Consider the following 14,571-nt stretch of genomic DNA (forward strand, 5'->3'; position numbering starts at 1 on the left):
TCTGGAGAGATGTCACAAAAGATAGTCACTATACCCATGTTCAAAAAGTCACCAGATTTATCCCTAATTTTTAACTGAAGTTCCTGAAAGGGTTTTAACATGTTAACAAATCTAGCGACATAGTCTCGAGGTTTGACAATTTATAATTTTATGTAACAGGACATAATATATAGCATGTGACCCTTATCAGGACTTAAGGGCAAGTGCTTCCTTAGATGAACAACACATGACCTCTTTTTCCCTCAAGCCATCAGGCTCCTCAACACACAGAACTGTACCAAACTCACACACACACACACACACACACACACACACACACACACACACACACACACACTCACTCACTCAACTATGTGTTACTAAACTGTTACTGTCAGGATCTTCTGCGGCGCGCACTTCCGGGTTGGCGGCCATCTTGTAATTTTTCCCACGCCTCCCGGTATTTAAGGGCACACAAGACTTTAGCTCGAGGCCAGATTATCTTACCAGCTCCTTGGCCCCTGAGATAACTCTTGCCACCCTGCCTGCTCTGGTTCCTGTTCCTGCTCCTGCTCCTGCTCCTGCTCCTGACCCCTGTTCTGCTATGCCTTCCTAATTACCTGGTTTGAACTCTGGACTGTTTATTGGTTTTTGTTTTTGCTCTGCCTATGTTTCTTTGTTGGAATTTTGGATTTTGGTTTTGGTTCTTCCCTGCATCGCCTTGTTTGCCTCTGTTTTTAACTCTGCACTGTTTTTGGACTTTGTTTTTGCCTTTGCCCCATTGCTTTGCTTACTTTTTATTATAACCTTTATTTTCCTTACTCCCCGTCGCATCCTGCATTTGGGTTCTCCCATCCACTCACCTAGTCACCCTTTCCTGACAGAACAATCTTCCCGTGCACCCAGTCCCTTGTCCCCTGCTTTCCTGACAGATACAACCCGAACTTAAACACACACTCAATAATCATTTGAATTCATAGACACCCATGTCTTCAGCACCACCCATATTATATTATAATCTTATACTGTTTACATGCTGTTTTTCACACCTATTAAATGCTGCTCTTGCTGTTTTGCAAAACATTGTGTTTATGTTTTCGAGTATACTCTTGTCTATAGTCCTCTTTTGCACATTGTACTGTATATCTATATATAATATTTATATGTTTTGTGTATCTGTTCCACACTGTTTTGTATTGTCTGGTGGTCATCTGTCTTGCACTGTTTGCACCAGGTTGCACACAATGCACTTTATGTGGCTAAGACAACTTATTTTACTCCTTAGCTCCGTGTTCTTTTATGTAGCTCCATGTTCTTTTATGTAGCTCTGTGTTCTCTTATGTAGTTTCAAGTTGTTTAATGTAGCGCCAGGGTTTTGGAGAACTTGTGTGGTGTACTGCGCCAGCTATATATAGTTGAAATGGCAATAAAAGCTTCTTGACTTGACTTGACTTAATTACACAGTGTCATTACAGTATAAAGCCAAAATAGAGAAACCATGTGTGAAAAACAAAGAACACCTTATGATACAATAACTTGTAGAAAAACCTTTAGCAGCAATAACTTCTGTATGACCTTATCAGTCTCACATCATCGTGGAAAAAATTTGTTCCACTCTTTACATTGTTGCTTTAGTTCATTTTACAGGTTTGCAGACATTTGTTTATGCACAATGGTGAATGATGGACTTCAAATTATTTGGAAATTGCCCTTCCCAGACTGACGGGTAGGAACAATTAGCTTGTCTAAGATCATTGCTGATGTCCTTCCTCCTTTGCATTGTGTTAACATGCACATGAATGCTTCAGACCAGCAAACCGCTAAAACTTCGGCTTTTATAGAAGGCAGACTTGCCACACTTACCGGTAATGATGATAATAAATTCATCAGGGATATTTGATAAATAACAAATAAAATTAAAAAAATTATATTCATAAAATAAATAATAACACGGTGTATTATGTCATGTGTTGCTGTTCATCTCAGGTTTGATTTACCTATATTTAGGACTCTGCACACTAAATCATTCAGAGATAAAGTAGAACAATAAAATTACATATATTTGGATGAATTTTGGTAAATATGAACGAGAGAAAGATTGTGTGTCAATTACTAAAGTGTCTCTGCTTTAAATTAAGCAGTTTGTGTTAATTCTTCGGTGCATTTTATTTTTTTTGGGATTTCTTTTCCTTTGTGAAGGTTTTTGTTACAGTATATTTCCCGTTTTACCCATATCTTCTCCATGTTCTACCTTGTGCTCTGTTTGCAAATTCAAATTAATTACCTTTTTGTGTGTTCATAGCAGCCAAGGTTAACAAAACCACATGTACCAACAAGTGAAAGCTAAGGTCATTGAAAAACTGACATGTCTTTTTTTTTAGGGCTGTGTATCAAGATGCTGATATTTACCTATTGGATGATCCACTAAGTGCAGTCGATGCAGAAGTGGGACGACATCTGTTCGATCGGTAAGTTTTTTTTCAAGGTTTTTTTGCAATAATAGTAGTTTTTTTTTTTGGGGGGGGGGGTTTGTTGTTTTTTTGAATGTGTTAAATTGAATTGAATGTCTCGTCCAAGTTTTCTCTGTTTTACTGCTCAGAGTGTTTTAATGCATCTGTAGTACAAAACATAAATACTGTATTTAATCATTTTATAATTAATTTCTAATTATATTTATCGCTAAGATTTTTGTAGGCCTATTTCATTTTTGCAGTGCATCCAGAAAGTATTCAGTGCTTCACTCGTACCACATTTTATGTTACAGCCTTATTCCAAAATAAATAAAATTCATTATTTTTTCTCAAAAATTCTACAAACAATAGCCCATAATGTCAACGTAAAAGAAGTTTGTTTAAAATCTTTGCATATTTTTAAAAAAAGTGTATGTACGTAAGTATTCACAGCTTTTGCTCAATACTTTTTGAAACACCTTTGGCACTAATTACAGCCTTAAGTCATTTTGAGTACGATGCTACAAGCTTGACAGACCTGTTTTTGGGCAGTTTCTTCCATTCTTCTTTGCAGAACCTCTCAAGCTCCATCAGGTTGTATGGGGAGCGTCGGTGCACATCTATTTTCAGATCTCTCCAGAGATGTTTAATCGTGTTCAAGTCTGGGCCCTGGCTGGGCCACTCAAGGACATTCACAGAGTCATCCCGTAGCCACTCCTTTGTTATCTTGGCTGTGTGCGTAGGGTTGTTGTCCTGTTGGAAGATAAACCGTCACCCCAGTCTGAGGTCCAGAGAACCCAAGGATGTCTCTGTACATTGCTGCATACATTTTCCCCTTAATCCTGACTAGTCTCCAAGTTCATGCTAAAAAAACATCCCCACAGCATGATGCTACCACCACCATGCCTTACTGTAGGGATGGTATTGGGCAGGTAATAAGTGGTGCCTGGTTTCCTCCAAACATGGCGCTTGTCATTCAGGCCAAAGAGTTAAATCTTTGTTTCTCATGGTCGGAGAGTCATTCAGGTTTTTTTTCTCAAACTCCAGGCAGGCCATCTGGCCACTCTACCATACAGGCCTGATTGGTGGAGTGCTGCAGAGATGCTTGTTGTTCTGGAAGGTTTTCCTCTCTCCACAGAGAAATGATGGAGCTCTTTGAGTGAACATTGGGTTCTTGGTCACCTTCCTGTCTATCCCCCCAATTGCTCAGTTTGACCGGGGTTCTGAATTTACCACAGGTGGACTACAAGTTGTAAAAACATCTCAAGATGATCAGTGGAAACAGGATGTACCTAAGCTCAATTTTGAATATCATGGCAAAGGCTGAGAAAACTTCTGTACATGTGATTTTTTTTTTAGTGGGGGGTTATTTTAACTAAATTTGCAAAGCTTTCAAACACACTTCAACACATTGTCATTATGGGGAATTTTTTTGTGAAATTCTGAGGAAAATAATTAATTTAATTCATTTTGGAATAAGGCTGTAACATAAAGTGTGGAAAAAGTAAAGCGCTGTGAATACTTTCCAGATGCACTGTAAGGTCAAAGTTTTCATTCTTTTTTTTTTATCATTCTTATTTATTCTTTTGTGTTTTCCACATTTGCGAACTTGGAACAATCATGTAGGGATGATAAAAATCTTTATTGTACAAGCATATTCGCCAGGGTGCCAAGTGTGTAAACATATTGTGGAAATAATAAGTAATAAATCATTAAGCAAAGATAAAAAAAAAATCAAAGTCTTCAGACATGGTGTTTTTACTCTACAGCTGTATCTGTGGCATTCTGAAGAAGAAACCAAGGATCCTGGTGACTCACCAGCTCCAGTTTCTGAAAGCAGCTGATCATATCCTGGTTTTGAAAGAGGTGTGTTCAAGAGCCAGCTGTACTACATTTCGATCATGCTAGGGCACGGTGAATACTTGCTGCAAGCTTTATTTGAGGCTTGTATTTAAAAGCACAGTTAAGGAGTGGATGCAGACAATTTGGTTAGTGCTGCTGTCAGTCAGTATTAAGCACTTAATCTCTGTGTGTAAGATTAGCTTTATGAAATTGGTTCTACTCTGTGTAGCTGTTTGTTTTATGAGGGATCATTCATCTGAGATGTTTCATGTCAAGTTCCAAATTAAACGGAAAGTGAAAATGAATTTTAATTCATTTAATTTAATAATAATCATCGTGACACCAACGCTGCCACGGCCAGCTACTGTCTGTAGTCTACATTTGAAAAAATATTTCTGAAAACTAAAAAAAAAAAAAAAAAAATCATCCATTCTAAACTAAGGCCACCTTCTTATTTTTTTCAGTTAAATGCAGAATAGCAAATTCAGCATTTAATTTAAATATCTATTAAATGTACGTATATGTCCAAATCACTTTTATAAATGTAATTATTAATCAAGGCATAAAAAAGCCAAACCATGTAAATGTGTTTGACTCATATAATAGATAATGCTAGAAAAAAGAAAAAAAACCATCTAAAAGCCACAGTTGTCCATTGTTAAAGCTGTCCCACAGTCCTGTCATATAGTGTATTTAAAAAAGCACATTTATTTGACTTTTAAAGCCTGTTGACTCCAAATGTCCAAAGTCGGTTGACTTGAAAGTGTGTGATGAAATGATATGCTGTTTTTATTTTAATATTATTCCAAAGATGACAGACATTTCTTTTTTCACCATTTTCACCATTTTTCCCATTGCAGGGTCAATTAGTGGTGCAGGGCACATACACAGAGCTTCTGAATTCAGGTGTGGACTTTACATCTCTGTTAAAAAAGGATGAGGAAGAAGAGCAGAAAGGTGGGACTGGGCCCATAGAGTCTTCTCGCAACCGAACCCTTTCACAGAACTCTGTTCGCTCGGGGACCTCATCAGTTGTGTCCAGTAAAGATGACGCAGATCAGCTGCCTGTATGCATATTAATTATTTATTGGGGAATTGTACTTCTTTGTGTAAAATGTACTGTATAATTAAATACAACTCTGGTACTGTCTGGTTAAATTATTACTTTTTTTTATCTCACATGCAAATATGAGTATATTTCATTTTATTCCCATGTGTGTTCGGTGGTGGTGATGATTCCAGGAAGAACATGTTCAGACCATGTCAGATGAGAGTCGCTCTGAGGGGAACATAGGGTTCCGCATGTACATGAAATACCTCAATGCTGGAGTCAGTGCCTTCGTGCTGCTCATCCTTGTTCTGCTTAACCTGCTTGCACAGGTACAGCATGATATAATACAGGTGCATCTCAATAAATTAGAATATCAATAAAAAGTTTATTTCTTTTAGTAATTTTATACAAAAAGTGAAACTTGTTTATTATATTGATTCGTCACACTATTGAATTTTTACCTTTCATTCAACTTTCCATTAATGTGCTTGGATACAGCACTCTGAAGAACAGCTTCTTTAGCGATGACCTTTTGTGTCTTACCCTCCATGTGCAGGGTGTCAATGATCGTCTTCTGGACAACTGTCAAGTCAGCAGTCTTCCCCATGTTTGTGTACCCTGAACCAGACTGAGACACCATTTAAAGGCTCAGGAAATCTTTACAGGTGTTAGGATTTAATTAGCTGATTAGAGTGTGACACCACGAGTCTCCAATATTGAACTTTCCACAATAGTCTAATATTCTAAAATACTGAATTTTGGGTTTTCATTGGCTGTAAGCCATAATCATCAAAATTAAAAGAATATATAAAAGAATATATATATTGATGTATATCAGTCTGTGTGTGATGAATCTATATAATATACGAGTTTCATGTTTGTATTGAATTACTAAAGTAAATCAACTTTTTAATCATATTCTAATTTATTGAGATGCACCTATACAGGGTTAGCAGATTTTTATCCATTATGTCTTTTGTAGTTTGTTAAGCTTGTGATCGCTTTCAATTAACAGACATCCTATATTCTTCAAGACTGGTGGCTTGCTTACTGGTAAGTGGAGTTTTAAAATATTTCATAATCCATAGAGGTTTTATTGACTTTTTGTAGAAGGATTCTTGGACTTTTTTCCTTTTTGTTTTATCAGGTCCTAACTAGTTATATGTGCTAAAATTTTTTTTGCTTACTCTTGCTTTAAAATCAACAGGGCTACAGCACAGGAGAAGCTAAATGTGCTAAACCAAAACCATACCTTCATCAACAGTAGCCTTAATCAGAATACCACTCTAGAACTCTCTATTGATTTCTACCTGGGCATTTATTCAGGTACAGTCAAGCACTGGTATAACAGACTGACTTACAAAGTATTTAAATGAATGTATATTTTGGACATATAATGCAATATTTTTTTCTTTGTTGCATTACTAAGTATTGATTTAGCATGGTGTTATGAACAATTACAGTATTTTTTTTTTCTCTTTAGGTTTAACAGTGACCACGATTCTCTTTGGCTTTACGCGCAGTCTGATTATGTTTAATGCTTTAGTGCGCTCTGCCCAGAAGCTCCACAATCGCATGTTCAACTGTATCCTCAGGGCCCCTGTGCGCTTCTTTGACATTAACCCTATCGGTGAGTCTGGGTGCTTTTCTCTTTTGCTTTCTTATGATGTAATTTCTTTCTCATATCAGAGCCTCCTAAAATGTCTTTTATTAAAGCCTTTTATTAGGTTGCAAAATATGAGTAAGACTTTGACTGGTTATCCAGTAGGGAGCAGTGTGACATCTCTTACAGGGGCAGCATGTCTACATAGTAACACTCAGTGTTGTAGAGCAATTCTAACAACTTTTTACTTCAGTAACTACAAAGTAACATTTTGTGATTTTAGATCCTCACATTTATAAAGAAGAAAAAATGTCCTATTACATAATTACAAACTGAGGTTTAATTATTGGAAGATTATTAGTTCGTTGATGCGAGTTATGGGCGCTCAGCAGATCATCCGTCTCCATACTACTCAGTCTTCTACATCTGCCTCTTTCAAATCAACTACCTGCATGTCTTTTCCTCCTTCGTGGTGGCTCCATCTTCAGCATTCTCCTACCGATATACCCCATGCTGCTCCTCTGCACAGGTCCAAACCACCTCAATTGAGCCTCTCGCACTTTGTCACAAAAATTTCCTACATGATCGGTTCCTCTAATGAACTTGTTTCTAATCCTGTCCATCGTCGTCACTTCCAACGAAATCCTCAACATCTTCAGCTCTGCTACCTCCAGCTCCACCACCTGTCTTTTACTCAACACCACTGTCTCTAAACCATACAACATCGCAGGTCTCACCACAGTCCTATAAATTTTCCCTTTCACTTTTGCAGATACCCTTCTATCACAAATCACTCCTGCCACACTTCTTCACCCACTCCACCCTGCTTGCACTCTTTTTCTCACTTCTATAACACACTCTCCTTTACTTTGCACTTTTGACCCCAGGTACCTAAACTCCTCCACATTCTTTACCTCTTCTCCCTGCAACTGCACCCTTCCACTGCCCTCCCTTTCATTCACACACGTCTTACTCCCACTGACTTTCATTCCCCTTCTCTCCAGCACGTACCTCCAGCTCTCCAGGCTTTTCTCAAGCTGCTCCCTATTCTCACCACAAATCACAATATCATCCGCAAACATTATAGTCCATGGAGACTCCTGTCTGAATTTGTTTGTCCACCTGTCCATCACCACTACAAACAGGAAAGGGCTCAGAGCCGATCCCTGATGCAGTCCAAACTTCTCCTTGAACCACTCTGTCGTTTCTACTGCACACTTCACTGCTGTCACACTGTCCTCATACATGTCCTGCACCTCCCTCACTTACATACCATGCACTAATTAATTAGTTAATATCCTCTATTTATTACTTTATTATTATTTTATTTGACTTGTTTGTATAGTTTTGTATATTATCATAGCACCAGCACACTTACATGTCCTGCACCACCCTCACATATTTGTCTGACACATCTAACTTCCTAATACAACACCACAACTCCTCTATCAGCACCCAATGCTCAAAGCATAAGCATTGATGACATTTATTACCACCCCTTCAACTTCCAGCTTAACAATTAGAAACTCTAATGCTGTTGCACTGTTAGAACACTAGAGGTCACAATCTGCGCAACCCACAGAGTAAAAATTAATAAAGCTCACATCATGTGACCATATACTTGCATCGACAGCCTGCCAGAGCTGCACCCAGTAGCCTAATTCCTTCCTTCACAAATGTTGGTATGATATTTCCATCAAAGATTTTACATTATAAAGATACACAACCATGACATAACAGTTAAAAACAGCTCTTAAAAATCCAAAGAAATTGGCCATTTTAGCCAAAATTGGAACTCTGACACTGTTTTTGAATCAAAACCTCTGGATATTATTATTCCTTTGTAATGAATTATCAAAATATTGTTTAAAGGATGATAATCTTACTAAGTCTAATTGTATAGTTTTGAGTCAATATTGGAATAACTGGACCAAATCAAATCAAATCAAATCAAAAATTTTTTTTACAGTACACTAAAGCCATTTGGGTTTAATCTCGAAAGATGACTGAGACAATCAAAATTTTAGCTTTACGTCTTTATGCGCGTTTTATCATGTGTAATTACTTTTCATTCTTTTTTAATTATCTTTTATCACCAAGTCAAATTCCTTGTAAGTGCAAACATTCATGGCAATCAAGCTCTTTCTGATTCTGATTACATTTAGATGTGTTAAACAACTTGGCAGCTCTGATGCTGGTATATTAAATTAAATAATCTTAAATATTTAGCTGCATATCCTGTACTTGCAATAACTGCAAAAATCGACAAGCCACTGACATCACCAACTTTTGCATTCGTGTTGCTGTTCCTAGTTTTGTAGCTCCTTTCAGTTTTTGTTGTTTTTTTTGTTGGGTTTTTCCTTTTAGTCTTCTCTTCAGGAGCTGAAATGCAGTGTGCTTTTGTCTGTAACCTGGCAGACAGAATGTTTTTATAGACTTCTGAACTAAAGGTTTGCTGCCATCATTACAATTATTAGTAATTTTCGTTACAGATCTTCTGTGCCTCATCTTTGTCTTTTATTTATTATCTGTTGTTTTGAATCTTACTACTTATGTGATTTGCTTCTTGTGCTATGGACTCTATATAATCTCAAGCAGTTTATTGTGCTCTGTGGAGATTGTCATATAAATAATTGTTGATTTTAGTGTTTTTTTTACAGCACTTACAATGTTTGTCATTAACTTCCATTGTTTTCTTAACCAACATGTTCACTGTCGGTTTTCTGTGGTTTTTTTTCAAGGACATTCCAAACTGAGGTATAAGCTGTACCTAATGCTTGTACAATGGCTCTGACTGATTTTTGTCTTCTTTTCTAAGCTTCAAAATGACTTGCCTTTCTTCCATAGACAGCTCCCTGGTTCTCATGTTGAAAGCTTTTATCTGGATGGAAATCTGCTGCCTAATATATCCCACCACTCGACTGGTGCCATTGACATAATCAGAGTTATTCCTTTCACCTGATAGTGTTTTATTATTATGACAGACTAGCGTATATGTTTAAAATGTATGTGTAATGAGTTTCAGCCCATATCTGGGAAAATAAATATGTATTCCAAATACTCTTCAGTAATGGAGAACCGTAATTTTGTTTACAAGGCCACATTTTTTATATGACAGGGACTCGTTAAAGGCTAATGATTTAAGGTACTACAAAAAAAAAGCTGCTCAGTAAAGCCATTTTGTCTTTTTTAAAAGCAATTGGTGCAATAAGTTGTGCATTACGCGTTGTTTAGCCTGCTTATCAGGGTGTTCCTTTGATAGTGTGAGCAACATCTCAATAGCATCACCATTATATGGTTGTTCAGGACACAGCCTGAGCCCATTAGTCTGCTTGGTTAATCAGTAAAGGCTACTATTAACTATATTGCACCTCTGTTTACCAATCAGTTCAGTGTTGGTCATGTTAGCTTCAGCTGACCTGTGAGCTGGTTTCCTTTTGTTGATTTTTATCTATGTTTGTGAGCAGTCAGGTAGAAGATCACTGTGCACAGATTTTTATTCTTCTCCTTAAGCCATCACTGTTATAATTATTTTTATTGTCTAAGATGAATAGCTGTTGATGTTCTATCAGAAGCAGTGTAATTGCTGATTGTGTTTTATTCCCTGGCCTCTAGAGATGCATATATGTTCATGTACAATGTGTTATTTCATGATGAGCAGATTGATTAAACCGATTAAAAATGAAACAAAAGAAGAGCTGCTCTTATGGTAGCAAATGTGCTGAGAACAATTTTCCAGTGCTGGTCAGATGAGGGTTTTTTTTTGTTTGTTTTGTTTTATGTGCGTTTTTGCATGCAACGTCATTCTTTTCTCCACATCTAATTAAAGAATTGTATAAATTTACTACATTTAGGTGACATCCGAAATCGATGAGGAGCATGTCAAGCAATGATTCACGAACATTGTAGCACTCATATGCATACGTTCTTTTTTTCACACTTCTTTAGGAAGAATTCTTAATCGGTTCGCAAAGGACATTGGTCACATAGACTCTATGTTGCCCTGGACATTTGTGGACTTTATCCAAGTAAGCGCTCTCTCTCTCTCTCTCTCTCTCTCTCTCTCTCTCTCTCTCTCTCTCTCTCTCTCTCTCTCTCTCTTTCTCTGTGTGTACCTGCTTCATGTCCACAAAGTGCCATTGTATTAATGCTTGACAGACCAAATTAAAACAGCATAATAGTCTTTCATTTAAAGCACTTTTCATTCTGTCAGAAAGGGTCAGCCTTCCTTTTCTGTTGTGTTGGCAGACTGAAAGGACTTTACCATATTGACCATTGTCACCCATTATTTTAGGGGCCTTTCTTACTGTCTGCTTCTCACTATTCTTCCCCACATTTCCAAAAAGGACAAGGGAGCCTGTAGACAATGACCGAAGCCTTCTACCTACCCTTGTATGTGGAAGGCTTAGATTTTTTTTTTCCCAGCCTGTGCAAAGACACAGTCCTTTTGAATGCCTGGGTCCCCCATTAAACCATGTAGATTCACTCTTTCTCCTTATTGGTCACACATTTTGTCAAGAGAATGACCCTTGTCTTGGCTCAGTGGACCTTGCTAAGAAAGCTTTGACACATATATCTGTGCCACCCAGATCGTGTGTTTTACTTTGCCTCATACCTAGCAGGGTGGCCAACAATGCAATTGTTTTATAACCAGGCCTGCGCTTAAAATAGAAACTCATAGAGAAAAACCTGGCTATGCTCATCGGCGCATGAGCGTAAGTGGGTAAATTAAATGGTCAGTCCCTTCAGTTATATTATGCTAGAATTGGCTAGCATGTCCTATATGCTGATTATATGTTAAAGGATCTAAGGGAGACTTGAGATAAACCATGGGATATGCCTTTATTATATGGAAACCATCCGAAACTGTCAAGTCATGGCAAAATAGACTGTGGAGATGTGTAGGTAGCCCTGAAGCTTTAACACTAAGGAGTTTTCAACATATTTTTAAAGACTCAACAGTTAACCACCATGACAAAGAGGTAATACAGTGTGTGTCTTTCTAGGTGTTTTTGCAAATCGTAGGTGTCATCGCTGTGGCTACTTCTGTCATCCCATGGATTTTGATCCCTGTGCTGCCTCTCCTAATAGTCTTCCTCTTTCTTCGGCGCTACTTCCTCCAGACCTCACGTGACATCAAACGTCTTGAAGCTACTAGTGAGTTTAAATAATTGGTTTTGGGGGTCTTGTTTACATGTCTGAATTATTGAGATTTCTATGCAAAAAATGTTTTCGAAATGAAAGAAAAATTAAACCATTCAAAAGTGAAGGTGTATTTTTTTCTTTTTCTTTTTTCCCTATAGCTCGAAGCCCTGTATTTTCTCACTTGTCATCTTCACTGCAAGGCCTAAGTACCATTCGTGCCTTTAAAGCTGAGGAAAGATTCCAGCAAACCTTTGATTCTCATCAAGACCTGCACTCAGGTACTGCAATAACTGCAGTAACACAGTGCTTTATTATATAGCAGGTGTGAAAGGGCTGCAGTTTTTTTTCCAAAACAATCACACTGATTGAATCGCAGGATCAAACGAATAAACATATGGAATCGGATGTGGTTCTATTTAGTTGTAAGAAAAACCTGCAGCCCTGGCCGCAAGACTGAACACCCTGTCATATGACCTACAGTCAATCACACAGTTTAATACTCATTGTTTGTATGCAGAGGCCTGTTTTCTATTTCTGACAACGTCACGCTGGTTTGCTGTGCGTCTGGATGGGATGTGTTCAGTGTTTGTCACCATTACAGCCTTCGGGTGCCTTGTACTGAGAAACAGTAAGAAATCACCTTTAGTACCTATAATATAACAATGTGTGTATTTTTTTCTGCAAACAACCAAAATCAATTTCCCATAGAGCAATAAAGATGTTATTGAAAGTAAAGGCTTTCCGCTTTAATTCAATAGGTTTAACAAAAAAAAAAGTGTTGCATGGAATTAGTTATTTTTACTTTCAAAAGCAAATTTTTTAGTTCTAAAAGTCACTGACTTATAAGCAGTTTAATTGTCAGGGGTTTCCTGTTTCCACCTTGTTGTATGATAAATTATGGCAATAAAAGGTGGATTCCAAATGTGTTTTTACCAATTTTTCAACATTCTGTGATATCTGTTGAGTAAATACATTTTATCTACTGTATATAATATTACGGTTCAAGCGAATAAAAAAAGGCACTATGTAAAAATGGCTGTAATTTCTTAATGCAAAATTTGTTAAATCGCTTGATTCAAAGCGGAAGTTTTATCCCTTAATCAAATCTCCATATATGGGGTCTGTTCTATGCACAGTTGCCCACTGCAGTAAAAAAGATTATTTAAAAGCCTTATATATTTTTTTAAAACTTTCAAATATTCAGACAGCTGTGTAGAATGTAATAACCAAATCTGTCATTTATTTAAATTTAGTCTTCTGCAAAAAGTGTAATGTATATTGCTTCGGTGAAAGTAGAGGTCAGTGCTGAGATGTTGGATAGAAAAATGGCTATTATAATAATGATGATATGGCTATTGCTACACTTTTTTTTTTCACAGGTTTGGATGCAGGTGCTGTTGGCTTAGCCTTGTCCTATGCAGTAACACTCATTGGAATGTTCCAGTGGGGGGTCAGACAGAGCGCTGAAGTTGAGAATCTGGTAAGACCTTTCTTTTAACCACATTAGCATGATCTTAAGAAGTAAGAGCAATTTTGGCTGATGCATCACCTGTGTGATGTTTGTACATGTACATGTAGATGACCTCGGTAGAAAGAGTGGTGGAATACACAGAGCTGGAGAATGAAGCAGCATGGGAAGCACATAAGCCTCCTCCAAAGTGGCCAAGCCAGGGATTGATCACTTTTGACCAGGTCAATTTCTCCTACAGTTCCAATGGACCACTGGTGCTGAAAAACTTAAAAGCCATGTTTAGACCCAAAGAGAAGGTAAGTCACATTATATATTCCAGTTATTATGCATCCATCATGTTTTTTTTTTTTTTTTTTGTATTTTCAATTTGTTAGCATGAAACTTGGTTTTAAATGCTTGAAGTCTTTTGGATGCTCAATTTCCTTGATATATAACATGAACTTTCTGAATTGTCACATTGGTAAGGTTGGCATCGTGGGTAGGACAGGTGCAGGAAAGAGTTCTCTGATCTCTGCACTGTTCCGCCTGGCAGAGCCACAAGGAAAGATCTACATAGATGGTGTGTCAATTGCTGATCTTGGCCTCCATGACCTTCGCCAGAAGATATCCATTATTCCACAAGATCCAGTGCTATTCACTGGCACCATGAGAAAAAACCTGGACCCCTTTCAGGAGCACTCAGACAAGGACCTATGGAATGCTTTAGAAGAGGTGCACACATTATTACATACAACTCCAAAAATAATTGGACATTGAAAAAATGATTGTTGTACAGCTGTCTACTGCAGTATACACCAAAAAACCTTATGGCCACTGATCAGGCATTACATTATGCATAACATTAAGACCACCTGCCTAATATTGTGTTGGTTCCCCTTTTTCTGCAAAAACAGTTGTGACTCATTGAGCATTAACAGCATAACTTTCTTCAGCAATTTGAGCTCCAGTGGGTCGTCCGTTGGATTGGAACACACGGACCAGCCTTCGCCCCCCACGGTCATCAATTAGCCTTGGCCACCCATGACCCCTT

General features: G+C 37.7%; 1 protein-coding gene across 2 annotated transcripts in view; it reads left to right on the forward strand.

The window, feature by feature from the left end:
• Window positions 1-14,571, forward strand: part of abcc4 (ATP binding cassette subfamily C member 4 (PEL blood group)) — a 48,002-nt gene that overhangs the window by 26,237 nt on the left and 7,194 nt on the right. For both annotated transcript variants that reach the window (XM_083531440.1, XM_083531441.1), the window contains 14 exons: window positions 2,361-2,447; window positions 4,199-4,295; window positions 5,132-5,338; window positions 5,514-5,651; window positions 6,338-6,375; window positions 6,530-6,648; window positions 6,806-6,952; window positions 10,874-10,953; window positions 11,932-12,082; window positions 12,229-12,348; window positions 12,588-12,698; window positions 13,450-13,550; window positions 13,649-13,837; window positions 14,007-14,252. In XM_083531440.1, the coding sequence (XP_083387566.1) occupies window positions 2,361-2,447; window positions 4,199-4,295; window positions 5,132-5,338; window positions 5,514-5,651; window positions 6,338-6,375; window positions 6,530-6,648; window positions 6,806-6,952; window positions 10,874-10,953; window positions 11,932-12,082; window positions 12,229-12,348; window positions 12,588-12,698; window positions 13,450-13,550; window positions 13,649-13,837; window positions 14,007-14,252 (1,831 nt within the window). The remainder of the gene's footprint in view (window positions 1-2,360; window positions 2,448-4,198; window positions 4,296-5,131; window positions 5,339-5,513; window positions 5,652-6,337; window positions 6,376-6,529; window positions 6,649-6,805; window positions 6,953-10,873; window positions 10,954-11,931; window positions 12,083-12,228; window positions 12,349-12,587; window positions 12,699-13,449; window positions 13,551-13,648; window positions 13,838-14,006; window positions 14,253-14,571) is intronic.

This window comes from Silurus aristotelis (genome assembly GCF_946808225.1).
Source record: "Silurus aristotelis genome assembly, chromosome: 2".
NCBI lineage: Eukaryota > Metazoa > Chordata > Actinopteri > Siluriformes > Siluridae > Silurus > Silurus aristotelis.